This window comes from Rhinatrema bivittatum, chromosome 3 (assembly GCF_901001135.1).
Source record: "Rhinatrema bivittatum chromosome 3, aRhiBiv1.1, whole genome shotgun sequence".
Classification (NCBI taxonomy): Eukaryota; Metazoa; Chordata; class Amphibia; order Gymnophiona; family Rhinatrematidae; genus Rhinatrema; species Rhinatrema bivittatum.
The window spans coordinates 251,586,510-251,601,158 of record NC_042617.1 but is presented as its reverse complement, the minus strand read 5'-3'; the positions used below and the strand labels follow the sequence as shown (position 1 = coordinate 251,601,158).

General features: G+C 48.4%; 1 protein-coding gene across 1 annotated transcript in view; it reads right to left on the bottom strand.

Moving 5' to 3' along the window:
- Positions 1-7,734: 7,734 nt before the first annotated feature.
- LOC115087350 (zinc finger protein 282-like) overlaps positions 7,735-14,649 on the bottom strand; it is a 29,181-nt gene continuing 22,266 nt past the window's right edge. Inside the window, exon 7 of the mRNA XM_029594459.1 lies at positions 7,735-7,933. Within this exon, the coding sequence (XP_029450319.1) occupies positions 7,833-7,933 (101 nt within the window). The 3' untranslated portion in view covers positions 7,735-7,832. The remainder of the gene's footprint in view (positions 7,934-14,649) is intronic.

Genomic DNA, 14,649 nt, shown 5'->3' with positions numbered 1-14,649 from the left:
GCCTTTAGACTTGTGGGTTGTATCCATTTCTGAATGTTCTCCAGCTTCTGAGGGTCCATCTGAAAACCTTTATTGGAAACAATGTACCCTAAGAAAAGCACCGATTCCTTGTGGAATTTGCATTTAGACAACTTGGGGTATAGGCAGTTCTCGCGGAGTCTTTGTAACACTTTTTTGACATCTTCCAGATGAATGTTCATATCCTGGGAAAATATCAAGATGTCATCTAAGTACACGACACATTTGTAGAGTAGATCACACAGAATGTCGTTCATCATGTTTTGGAAGACAGCTGGGGCGTTGCACAGGCCGAAGGGCATCACCAGATATTCAAAGTGCCCATCCCGGGTATTGAAGGCTGTCTTCCATTCAACGCCAGAGCGGATTCGAACTAGGTTATTGGCTCCCTTGAGATCAAGCTTGGAGAATATCTTGGCTCCCTGTAGTCTATCGAATAGCTCCAAGATGAGTGGTAAGAGATAGCGGTCTTTTACAGTGATCTCGTTTAGATCTCTGTAGTCAATGCATGGAAGCAATGTTCCATCCTTCTTCCCCACAAAGAAGAAGCCTGCACCGGCAGGAGACTTGGAGGGCCTTATGAAGCCTTTCTGAAGGTTCTCCTGTATGTACTCAGACATAGCTTTATTTTCTACTATGGAGAGAGGGTAAACCCTTCCTTTGAGTGGTTCAGTGTTAGGCTTCAAATTGATGGCGCAAATCGTAGGATCTATGTGGAGGTAGTACGTCCGCGGCTTTCTTTGGAAAATACATATTGAAAAGGTGCATACTGAGGCTGGCAACCCAGGCATCAACAGGGTAGTTGGCATGCAGGGTATTGGAGAAACCTCCATTAGACATTTACCATGGCAATCTGGACCCCAATGTGAAAGCTTCAGAGTGGCCCAATTGAAACTGAGGCATATGCAGCTGCAGCCATGGTAGCCCCAGTACTAAAGGGTGCATGGCCTTCTTTAGTACAAAGAAGGAAGTAGTCCTCTGAATGGAGAGCACCGGTCCGTAAACTCACTGGTTCGGTGAGCTGGGTTACTTTGCCTGGTAAGGGATCCCCATGAATTGAAGATAGGAGTAATGGAGAAGTCATGGTGGTGGTGGGGATCCGCAAGTGCTCTCCACTAATCGTTTCAAAATGAAGTTGCCTCCTGCCCTAGAGTCCACTAGGGCAAGAATCTGGTATTCTAAGGGTCCGCAGATTAAGAACATAACATAAGAAATTGCCAAGCTGGGTCAGACCAAGGGTCCATCAGCCCAGCATCCTGTTTCCAACAGAGGCCAAACCAGGCCACAAGAACCTGGCAATTTACCCAAACACTAAGAAGATCCCATGCCACTGATGCATTTAATAGCAGTGGCTATTCCCTAAGTAAACTTGATTAATAGCAGGTAATGGACTTCTCCAAGAACTTATCCAAACCTTTTTTGAATCCAGCTACACTAACTGCACTAACCACATCCTCTGGCAACAAATTCCAGAGCCCAATTGTCTGTTGAGTGAAAAGAACTTTCTCCGATTAGTCTTCAATGTGCTACTTGCTAACTTCATGGAATGCCCCCTAGTCCTTCTATTATTCCAATATTTAAGCTTGGTTATATGCATTCGTTTTTCAGACGTACCCTGAGTATACTTTTCATGTAATAACACATTAAACAAAAATAGATACTTATACTGTTTTAATGAGTTGTCTATTTCTATTTGGGATAACAGAGGGAAAATGTTTTTTAAATTCTTCAGATAAGGCCAAACCTTAATCCCAAGCAGCATTTAAGGTCACTGTTTTACTATTTTTTTTTTTGTCTACTTTATTGTGCTTGCTTGGAAATCTATGATTAGTTTTCCCCTCCCCAATATAATGTTTCTATGGGGAAAAAAAAAGGGGGATAAAGAAAAGAATGTTTTGTGTGTCCTCTATTATTTATAGCACACTTATTGCAATGACACCTATGCCATAACCTACCTACAGCTCTAATTAATGGTGTGATTTGGAGGTCTGACCTTCCTCTAAGCAATCATGTAGTACATCTCAGTTTATTATTCGGTTAATAGAGTTTGCTGAGAAACAGATAGAAAAATTGGTTCTTACCTACTAATTTTCATTCCTGTTCATAACCCAGATCAATCTGGGTTATGAACAGGAATGAAAATTAGTAGGTAAGAACCAATCAGGTTCATAACCCAGATCAATCCTGGAATGTACTCAAGCTCCCCTAGTTTAGGCGAGAATGCGATAGCTCCGCTCATAATACACTATCTTCGAAGCCTGTGGAATCTGGATCTTGGACAGTCAAAAAACAGCAATATCTGGTAAAAGTATGTAAAGACTTCCAAGTAGCTGCCCGATCGATAGCCTTCAGCAAGGCCAGTTGACACTTGGCCCATGAGATCACCTTGGCTTAGTCAAGTGAGGCCTTAGACCTTCAAGTACTTGGACCAAGTCTATAAAATGTAGGCTGAGCCAAATCGCATCCATCAGCCACTGCGCAATAGGGGGTAGATTTTATAACATGCACGTGCAGCCTACATGTGTGTGCGCGCCTGTTATAAAATCCGGGGTAGGTGCATGCAAGGGGTGCACAATTATGTACCTTGTGCGTGCCGAGCCGCGTTGCCTTCCTCCATTCTCTTCCCCCAGCCTGACCTTCAAACCCCTTCCCCTAACCATTCCCCCCCCTAGCCCAACTCTAACCCCCCCCCAAAGTTTTATCCTACCTTTTGCGCCTCCCTATATGTAGGTGCAAGTTGCGCATGCCTGCCGATTGCCGGCACGTGATCTCTGACAGCGGCAAATAGCCACTGTGCCAGGAGCTGCTGACCCCGCCCCCACCCCCCCCCCCCCCCCTTTTTGCAAGCCCTGAGACTTACGCACCTCCCGGGGCTTTATGTGCGCCACCCGGGAGTTTGAAAATAGGTCTGGCACATGCGTAACCTTTTGAAAATCCGGCCCTAGGAGCCTTGCATGCTTTGCACCCTTCCTTGGTCCTTGCCAAACCACAAAGAGATAATCCGATATCCAGAAACTGTTAGTCACCTTAAGATACCACAAAAAACACCTGCTTCCCAAACACCCAAAGCTTCCTCATGTGTAGCAATGATGAATCCAAATTAGGAAAAGCAGGAAGTGCCACTGTTTGACTAAGATGAAAAGTTGAAACCAACTTTGGCAGAAATAAGGGTACTGTTCGCAATGACCCTCCATTCTCCATAAACTGCAGAAAGGGATCTCTATAAAACAATGCTGAAGCTCTGAAATTCTTCTGGCCAAGCAAATCACTACCAAAAAACCCAAAAAAACACGCCATCAGGATTAAAGTTTTTAGAGTCATCTTCCGTAGTGGCTCAAACAAAGCCTCACATAACACCCTCAGAACTAAATTAAGATTGTACGAGGGACACACTTTCTGCACCTGTGGCTGCAAGTGATTTGCTCCTTGAAGAAACTGAATCATATCTGGATGAGAGGGCAGGGACAATCCCTGCACCTTAGCTTATAGGCTAGACCCCTCACTAGACTTTTTTGTAGAAAGGTCAAGATATGGGAAACTGAAGCCTGAGTAGGCTGCACACCTTGTTCGATACATCAAGCTTCAAAAAGCCATCCATACTCTAATGCAGGTCAAAGATGTGGATAACCACCTGGCTTGCAGCTAAGTGGTGATGACATCTTCGAAAATAACTCTTCCATATCAAGTGTCCTCCTCTCAAAAGCCAAGCTGCAAGACAGAAGCGATCCGCCTGATTTGAAAATATTGGACTGACATAACAGACTCGGAAAGTGACTGAATCTTAACGGTCTGTCCACTGCCAAGTTTACTAGTTCCACAAACTACGGCTGAGGTGGCCACTCTGGATCTACTAGAATCATTTCACTTGTATGCTTCTCTATATGTCGTAGCACTTTCCCACCAATGGCCATGGGAGAAAGAAAAGTAATTCCCAGCGGTCACGGAAGCACCAGAGCATCTTCTCCTTCTGCTGTGTGTCTCACCTGTGACTGTAAAACTGTGCCACCTTGGCATTTTTTCTGTTGCCCTCTAATCCATGCGTGGTATTCTCCACCGGGCCCAATGAGACGTACTGCTTCCCCATAACAGCTCCCATTCTCCGAGGGTCCAACCTTTGCCTGCTAGGAATCCACCTGCACATTGTCTATCCCAGCTATATGAAATGCTACCATAACTGCCAGGTGCTGCTCCGCCCAGTGAACCAACTCCCGAGCCTCCTGAGAATCCATCCAACCTTTGGTTCCTCCTTACCAGTTGATATATGCCACTGTCGTTGTATTGCCTGATAGAACTCACACTGCCTGATCTTGTAACCATAGTAGAAAGGAAAGCAAGGCTAAGCAGACTGCTCGTCTCCAACCAATTGATAGACTATACCTCTGCCTTCGACCATCGGCCTTGCGCAGTCTGTCCCTGACACATCCCAACTGGCTTCGCTGGTGTTGGTGGTCACTACCACACAATCCAGGATTTCCAATTCCATCTCTCCTTCCAGATTGATCCGACCAAGTCACCCTGAAAGACTGGACCTGAACTCCCATCTGAGGGGATGAGGAATTTGAAATTCCTCTGATAATGGGTTCTAATGGGAGAGGAGCACTTTCTGAAGGGGCCTCATATGTGTGATAGCCCAGGAAACTAGTTCTAGTGTTGATGCCATAGAACCCAGGACCTGCAAATTATCCCAAACCCTGGGAACCTTGAGATGCAACAGGTGACAAACCTGACACTGCAGCTTCACCACCCTCTCCTCCGTGAGAAACACTTTGCCAACCCAAGTGTCAAAACTGAGTCATAAGATACTCCAAGGGTTGGGATGGCACTAGCTGGCTTTTTGCTAGGTTACACACCCACCCCAGAACCCTTAAACCTCTCTATGACTCACTATACTGCCAGCTGACAGAGGTCTGCTGACTTTGGCTGAATGAGCCAGTCATCCAGATATTTTTTTATTTATTTATTTTTAATTTTTATATACCGACATTCTTGTATATGGGTGTACCAGCACTCCTTCCTTCCGCAGGGCTGCCGCCACTGCCACCATGACTTTTGTGAATGTATGCAGTGCTGTCGCTAATCCAAAAGGAAGGATACAAAACTGAAAATGGTCTCCCAGAATCATAAATCTCAGGAACATCTGGTGCTCCTGCCCGATTGGGATATATTTTCTGATTGCGATTTTATTTTTTAAGTTTATTTATTGTTAACCGATATGCTGGAACCCCGACATGTCTGTATATAAAAAATAATAAACTATAAACTATAACTATATGTAGGTACACCTCTGTGAGGCCTAGTGATGACAGGAACTTTCCCTTGTGAACTGCCGCAATGACCAAATATGTTTCCATTCAAAACCATGGCACCAAGGGCCACATTCACTTTCTTTAAATCCAAGATTGGTCTGAATGCCCCCTCTTTTTTTCTGGACCATGAAATAAATGGAATACCAACCTTTTCCTTGTTTGTCCCAGGAACTGGTTACTATCGCCCCTAGCTGCCGCAAATGGTCCACGGTGTCGTGAACAGACACCTGCTTGGTGCAGGGAGACTATGTAGGCTTCTCACACTGGTGAGCAAATGCTAACATGTAGCCACTCACTGGTCTGTTGTGATTCTGGTCTACTCCTCTTAAAAGTGGGCTAATCACCCTCCTGACTGCCAGCAGAGAAGAGTGGACCAACCTCGCTCAATTGTGAAGACTTAGCTCCTCTGGTTCCTGGATCAGAGGTATCTCAGGACAGTTTCTGCCCACCGTGAAAGGACTGGGTGAGAACTACCATCCTGTGTGTCCTAGGAGAAAAAAATATAACATTTAGTCATCCAAGAAATACATTATTTGTTTTCAATATAGAAAGTTTTGTCTGAAGTTATCCAAAAAAATGACTTTTCACAGTTTTTTAAATTTGCATTATTTCAGAATCTTTAAAAATAAAAAGTCAGCCACAGGAAACTGAGGGTTACAGCCAGAGTTTAACATCCTTCTGCACCACATTGACAGTAGTAAATATTCTGTCAAATTAGCTGAATAAACTTAGCTGGCTAACTTGTACCAAATCTCTTAATACCAGAAAAGTCAGAACATAAATAAGTAATAACGATAAAATATTTTATTGGTATTCAGTGCTTTATTTTTTACCATGGAGAAATCACCGAAGGCCAAGACAATGCTTATCTGTATTTATAAATTACACCATGACAATATAAAGCAATATTTGAGAAGACGTCCTCACCCAGTCCACGTCTCTTTGCATATAAATCTCTGAATGGCCAGTTCTCACATAACATGAGTATAGGACACTGGGTTTAACCAATAATATTTATTTCATAATAAACCATAATTTTAAAGTGTTTCCTTCTTTTCATTGAAATAAATTAATATTATTCTTTTACCATAAAATCAAAATGGTGTACGATCAAATCATCATATCAACACAAGTTTAAAAGTCATTTATATTGCAATCTTCAGTTCAGTCTCCAGGTGTAGATTCTTTTATGCTTTCTAAAACCAGATTTCATATTGCAACCTTATCACATTCAGAACGTTTAAAATCGTTTCTCATTACTTTGGGTCATTTCATGCTGTTTGCAGGTTACATCTTTGATTGAAAGATTCATGACGTTCAGAACACTGAAATTGTTTCTCAAGGGGCAGTTTCTCCAGATGGGTTTGGTTTTATGCATATTTTGATAGGAATGGGCACCAGTGTGAATTCTTTCGTGGTTCCTTAGAACATACTTCTGACTAAAACATTTATCACATTCAGAACATTTAAATGGTTTCTTCCTCATTCTGTGTGTCATTATATGCAGTTGCAGGTTGCTTTTTTGACTGAAACATTTAAGACATTCAGAACATTGATATGGTTTTTCATTTCTGTGGGTCATTTCATGTCGTTGAAGGTGGCTTGTCTGACTGAAACATTTATCACATTCGGAACATTTAAAATGGTTTTTCGCCAGTGTGGATTCTTCATGCCTTCTAAGATCAGATTTCCGATTAAAGCGTTTATCACATTCAGAACATTTAAATGGTTTCTCACAAGTGTGGATTTTTTCATGCTTTCGAAGAACAGATTTCCATCTGAAACATTTACCCACATTTAGGACATTGAAAAGCTTTATCGGTAACTTGTTGGTTGTTTCTCTCAATGAAACATTATCACAAGCAGAGCATTTAAATTGTTTTTGTCCTTTGTGACTTTTCTGATGGATTGTAAACCATGATGTATATCTAAAATATTTTTCACATTCAATACACTTAAAAGGTTTGTCATGCCTGTGAATTTTTTTATGCTCTGTGAGGTCTGATTTACCACTAAACCTTTCCTCACATTCAGTACACTGAAATGGACTTCCTCCTGAGTGATGCTTATATGCTTTTCCAGCTCAGCTCTGCAAGCAAAATATTTTCACACTGAGAACAATTAAAAGGTTTCTTTTGCATGCCAACTGTTCTGTGTGCTTTAAATTTTGTTTCTTAGCTCTTTTATTACAGTCATTACTTCTACATTTTTTCTCTCTTCTATGATATTTTTGGATATTTGTGCGACTTGTCTTCTCTGTGAATTTCTTCCCACTTTCAATCTTTTCTTGGTACTCAACAGAATGTGAGTTTGTGGTGGAGTTTCCCGAAGTATCAACACTTTTTATATGGTCTCTCTCCTTCATTGAGTCTCTGAGTTTCTACAAGATTTGAGCAGGGATTTGAATTTCTCCCTTGTTTAGTACTTGTGTTTAGGCTCTCTCCTTTTTGTTGTTTTTTTTTCACCCTGGGTGATGTTACTCTGATACCTCCTTCACAGTCAGCTGAACTATCTGGGCTGTTTTCTGGAAGGGGCTTTGTGTTTCCATTCCTCCCTCTGCTGTCCATTGCACATACTCTGCCTCTCACTTTTATTCCTCTGTCCATCATCTGCTGGATAAAAATCAGTATGATTATTAATTTTACAGCAAGAGACATTCTGTATATAGGGAAATATTCCTCCTATGATTAAATACATTTGCTTGATTAAGACTCTATATGACATATAGCCAGAAGTGGTGTTGCTTGCAGACAGGTACAGGTGGGCAACAGCTTATAAACAGAGGGAATCAGACTATGCTTCATCTCATTCTGCTGGTTCTGAGCATCTCACTTTTGGCCTCTGCAGCAATTCCCTTTACTCCAGTTACAGTCACTAACCAAAAACTCTGGTAGGCTCTGCTGGAGATCTGGGATTCATTCTAGACCTATGTCCCTGAACCTGAGATAAGAACATAAGAAACTGCCACGCTGGGTCAAACCAAGGGTCCATCAAGCCCAGCATCCTGTTTCCAACAGAGGCCAAACCAGGTCAACTTAAGCAACTGAATTCTAAGGACTGAATTTATTTATTTATTTATATTCTGCTTTGCTGGCACTACAAAGTGGATTACATACAGGTACTGTAGGTATTCCCCTGTTCCCTTAGGGCTCACAAATCTAAGTTTTTTGTACCTGAGGCAATAGAGGGTGAAGTAATTTGCCCAAGGTCACAAGGAGCAGCAGGCTCCTCCTCAACATCCTCCAAATAAATATTAAGTGAAAGTCAGAAAATAAAATGTACCCTTTATGTGCAAAGTTTGAAATACACCACAGCACATAAAAAAAATATTCCTTCATAGCAAAACACTTTCTAACTACTCTTGGCATCAGAACCTTCTCCCTTCCCTCCAGCTGTTCAACAGCATGAGGTGCTTTCATTTCCAAGAACTCTACTATGTGGTCAGGATTGTAATACTGGCTGCCTATCAGAAATTGGGAAGAAATGATGAGTATACTGAGAAATATGAAAATATGAGTATCCTGGTTGAAAGAGCTAATTGACTCTCTGTAGCTAAGGAAAGGAACCATAACAGGGAATGCACACAGCGTCCCCCATACTATGAGAATAAAAATGCCTGCAGAGTATGCCATTTGCTGAGGAATCCCACCTTCCTTCTTCTTGACTTTAATATTGTTGGACACCCTTCCTTCCTCCCTGTTTCCTTCTATCTTGAATGCTTCCACTGTGAGGCCATCCTGCCTACTCCCACCTCCTGCTAGTGCCAGTGGTGATCCATTCTGCCCTCTTGCTGCTCCCAGTGGGTCCTCATCCTACCTCTTTTCCTGAAGACTCTTCCAGTAGGGCTATTCTGCCTGCCCTGCCCAGCCCCACAGAAAATACAACCACAAGCCACAAAGAAGGAGGAAGTGTTGGTATCTTGGACCAGCACAGAGGTCAGCATAGTGAGGGATAAATGGAAGGATTAAAAAAACTGATAGGGGAGGAGTAACAGCAGGTGATGAAAAATAATGAAGAGAAGGGAGAGGAAAGCATGAGAAAGAAGGAAGGAGTTCCTACCAATGGGAATGGGTGGTCTTTAAAATCATGAGAGGTCTAGAAAGAAAATTATTACTTACCTGCTAATTTTCATTCCTGTAGTACCATGGATCAGTTCCAGACAGTGGGTTATGGTCCCCAATCCAGCAGATGGAGTCAGCACAAGCTTTGAGGGGGGCGTATCCATATATCCTACTACCCCCTCTGCAGGAGTTCAGTATCGAGTATATCAAAGCCCGAGTAGAAACACCCGAAGGATCAAGTTTGTGGAAACAGATAATTAAAACAATTGTAACCGCAACAAGTAACTGCAAACATCCTACCAACTTGTAGGGAGCTGTGAAAAACAGTGAAAAAGAAACGACTGTGAAGACACAGAACACTGTGAACAGGAAATAGCGCAGAGCTGAGCAGGATCAAGAACCCAAAACGTGGTGGGCGTCTGGACTGATCCATGGTACTACAGGAACGAAAATTAGCAGGTAAGTAATAATTTTCTTTTCCCTGTACGTACCTGGATCAGTGCAGACAGTGGGATGTACCCAAGCTTCCCTAAATCGGGTGGGGGTCCTGCGAGGCCTGCTCGGAGAACCTGCTCGCCAAAGTGTCCAGAGACCGAAGAGGCGAGGTGCAGACGATAGTGCCTCGAGAACGTGTGTAACGATTCCAGGTGGCTGCTCTACAAATTTCTTGAGAGGAGACCGAGCGAGACTCCGCCCAGGAAGCCGCCTGAGAACGTGTAGAATGCGTGATGATGCCGGGTGGGGGAGTCCGTCCCGCCCCAATGTAGGAAGCAGCAATGCCGGCCTTCAACCATCTGGCAATGGTAGCCTTCGAGGCCTGAGACCCCTTCTTAGGTCCGGACCAGAGTACGAAGAGATGGTCAGAGATCCGGAACTCATTTGTAGCCTCCAGATAGAGGCGCAGAGTGCGCTTGAACATCCAAGAGACGGAGAGACTTCGGCTCTGAGGAGGAGAAGGACGGCAGCTCCACCGTCTGGTTCACATGGAATGCAGAAACCCACCTTCGGAAGGAAGGAGGGGAACGGTGCGAAGCGAAACTCCAGAGTCGGAAAAACGGAGATAGGCTCTCTAACCCGACAGAGCCTGCAGCTCCAAGATGCGTCGAGCGGAACAGATGGCCACAAGAAAAAACCGTCTTGAGAGTGAGATCCTTTATCGTTGCGCTGCGCAGCGGCTCGAACGGTGGTCCCCACCAGGGAGCGAAGCACAAGGTTAAGACTCCAGGAGGGACAAGGGGTCCCGCAACGGAGGACGCATATGCTTGACACCCTTGAGAAAACGAGCAATTCAGGATGCTGTAGAAGAGAGCCCCCATCGCTCAACAGCGAACAAGGGCGGCCACCTGAACCCGTAGTGAATTATAGGCGAGCCCTTTTTCCCCACTCCCGCCTGTAGAAACTGAAGGATCTGAGGTACAGAAGCCTTAGCGGGTCTCATGGCCTGGCTGGTACACCACAGCTCGAACACCTTCCAGACCTGAACATAGGCCCGCCGACGTCGATGTTTTTCGTGCCCGCAATAGCGTGGATAATACCCGCCTCCGGGTAGCCCCGACGCCGGAGGCGGCGCCTCTCAAAAGCCAGGCCGCAAGACAGAAGAGTTCTGCCTGCTCGAAAAATACCGGGGCCCCTGATGTAGGAGCTGGGGGAGGTGCCCCAGCCTGATTGGCCCGTCGATCACCAGCTGTAGCGGGTCTGCAAACCAGGGTCGCCTGGGCCATTCCGGAGCGACGAAGACCACGGTCCCCTGATGGCTTTCTATTCTGCGGAGCATCCTGCCCACCAGGGGCCACGGTGGAAAAGCGTAGAGCAGAAGATGTTGGGGGGCCACGGAAGGACCAGGGCATCCACTCCTCCTCCCTCCGCGCCGCGCTCTCTCCGGCGACTGAAGAAGCGTGGAGCCTTGGCGTTGAAGCGGACGCCATCAGATCCAGGTGGGGGGCCCCCCACCGATGGACGATAAGTTGCCATCGCTTTTGTCGGAGAGAGACCACTCTCCTGGGTCCAGCAGTTGACGACTGAGGAAGTCCGCCTGGACGTTGTCCACCCCTGCGATGTGCGAGGCCGCTAGCCGGCGAGTTGACGCTCCGCCCATTGCATCAGAAGCGCCGCCTCGAGCGCGATTTGCGGGCTGCGCGTTGCCTCCTTGTCGGTTGAATGTACGCCACGGTGGTAGCGTTGTCTGATAGAATTTCTGACTTCCCGGTTCCGAAAGAAGCAGGAGGAAATGTCGCAGAGCTAGCCGGACCGCTCTGGTTTCCAGACGGTTGATTGACCACTTCGCCTCCACCCGCGGACCAAGTCCCCTGCGTGGCGCTTCGATCGCATACTGCACCCAGCCCCCTGCTAGACTGGCATTGGTAGTCACCACCACCCAATTTGGCAAATCGGGGACATGCCCCGGGCCAGGTTCGGCGGATCCAACCACCAGCCCAGACTGTCCCTGGCATGTCTGCGGGAGCGGGAGAAATCATCTGGTAGTCCCTTGATTACTGGTTTCCACCGGGAAGAGGAGCGCCCACTGTAAAAGGTACTGAGGTGCGCGAAAGCCCAAGGTACAAGGTCGATGGTGGGACCCCATCACTCCCAGGAGTTGTAGGTAGTCCCAGGAGGTGGGCTCTGGTAACGCAGAGAACCGTCGTGTGTGATCCCGCAAGGATTGAGCCTTGTCCTGGCGCAGAAAAACTTTGCCCAGTAGGGTGTCGAAGGTCGCCCCCAAGAAATCCAGGGCGTTGCGAGGGAGTGAGGGAGCTCTTGGAGAAGTTCACTACCCATCCCAGGGAATGTAGAAACCATACTACTCGAGTCACCGCTGAGCGTCCATGATCGAATGACTTCGCCCGGATGAGCCAATCGTCCAGATAAGGATGAACCAGGATGCCTTCCTTCCGGAGAGCTGCAGCCACGACTATCATGATCTTGGTGAAGGTGCGCGGCGCCGTCGCCAATCCGAACGGGAGAGCCGTGAACTGAAAATGCTGGTCCAGGATTTTGAAACGAAGGAAACGGTGGTGGTCCGGGCGGATGGGAATGTGCAGGTAGGCCTCCGTTAAGTCCAGGGAGGCGAGAAACTCCCCCCGATGTACCGCCGCAATCACTGATCGGAGCGTTTCCATGCGGAACCGAACGACTCGAAGGGATTTGTTGACTTCCTTGAGGTCTAGTATAGGCCGGAAGGAACCGTCCTTCTTTGGCACAACGAAATAGATGGAATAGTGGCCCGAGCCCACCTCTCCGAAGGGCACGGGCGCAATAGCGCCAATCTCCCGGAGTCTGTCCAGAGTCAGCTGCACCGCCCTTCTTTGAGGTCCGAGCCACAGGGAGAAAAGATGAACCTTCCCTGCGGGGGGCGGACAAATTCCAATGCGTAGCCTGTTTTATGGTATCCAGTACCCACTGGTCCGAGGTGATCCCGCGCCCACTCCGCGTAGAAAACTTTAGCCAGCCCCCAATCCTGGGGACAGGGGAGTGGGCGAGACTGGCATCATTGTGAAGACTTGTTAGAGGGGTTCCCGGGTCCGGGTGTAGTGCGTGCGGGCCGACGCCCGCGAAAGGAGCATGACCAGGGCTGAGACCTGGGGGCGGATGGCCGGGCGCCCGCCTGTCCTGTATCCCCTGTAGCGCCGCTGCGCTCTGGTCTGAGAAGAAGAAAACGCTCTGGATGGACGAAACCTATCCTCCGGCAGGCCGATGAACAGCGTTCTCCCCCCAGGGACTTGATGAATCTGATCCAAATCCTCCCCGAAGAAGGAACTTGCCCCTGAAGGGGAGAGAGCCCAGACTGGACTTCGAGGACGTATCTGCCGCCCAGTTGCGTAGCCATAGTAGTCGGCGTGCCACCACTACTGATACCATGGATCTTGCGAGGACCCGAAAAAGATCGTACGAGGCGTCCGCCCCATATGCCACTGCGGCCTCCAGCCGATCCGCCTGGGCAGCCTCTGAGACGTGAGGAGTTGTTGTACCCAAAGGAGACTAGCCCGCTGGGCAAGCGAACTGCACATCACTGCCCGCATGCCAAGCGTGGAGACCTCGAAGACCCGCTTAAGGAAAACCTCCAACTTACGATCCTGTGTGTCTCGCAATGCTGCACCTCCCGTTACTGGGATAGTCGTCCTCTTCGTGACCGCCGACACTGCGGAGTCCACCTTTGGGACCTTGATGAGGTCCAGAAAATCTTCAGGGAGCGGGTACAGCTTTTCCATCGCCCGGCTGCTCTTCAGGGAGGCCTCCGGGGTGTCCCATTCCCTGGTGAGAAGTTGTAAAAACGAGTCATGGATAGGAAAAGCCCGAGCCCTCGGCCGAAGCGCCGCCAGGACCGGATCTCCCTTCTTTGAGGAGATGACGACAGCGGGAGCCACTGGAGCAGGCGGGTCCGGTGGAGGGTCCAAATCTAATTCCTGAATGATCTGCGGAATGAGGTCGTCCAGTTCTTCCCTCTGGAAGAGGCGTAGGGGTACGCGGATCATCCCCTTCTTGCGTGCCGTCCCCTTGGCCCCCGTCTGGGAGGTCAGGTCCCTGTCCCGCTGGGTCGGGCACCGCCCCCACTGCCGCTGGCGCTGAACGGACCCGAGTAGGAGGACGTGAGGCCCCCGCTCCCGAAGGGTCGGGGGGGGCCGGCGCCGGGGGCAACATCCGTGGGATCTTAGGGGGGAGGGTCCCACAGGTGTGTCCAGTCCCTGTAGATAAGCGGTATGCATGAGCAGGATAAACTCCGGAGAGAATCCCGGTCTGCCCGGGTGCGTTTCGAGGGGCGGCGTGGTTCCCGCTCCCTGGCTCTGGGTGCTTGGCTCCTGCACCAGAATGGGGGGGGCGCCCCCGCTTGTAGAGTCTTCCCGAGAGACGTTCTCCCTCGTGGCCTGCGCCTCCGGGCGCTCAGAATGTAAGCTGGCCCCCCGTTCCCGCCAAAAATGGCGGAGTGGCCGGCCTGCGCCGCCCGGGCAAAAAAGAAAATTCAGTAAGGGACTGTGAGGTACCTTCCCCCCCGGGAAGGCATCGTGCACAGATGCCCTCCCGGGAAATCCTGGACCCCGGGTCGCCGCAGGCCACACAGCACGACGGCCGCGGCATCGGGATCGCCGGGGGGGAGAGATGAAAAAACGGCGGCAAAAAAAGAGCAAAAGCCTCGGGGGGGGGGGGGGGGGGGGTGGGGGGGGGGGGGGGGGGGGGGGGGGGGGGGGGGGGGGGGGGCCAAGCGCACGAAAGCGCCGCTGCGGGGGGGCCCGGGCGGCCCGCACTGCCTGCTGTCCGAAATTACAGGAGGG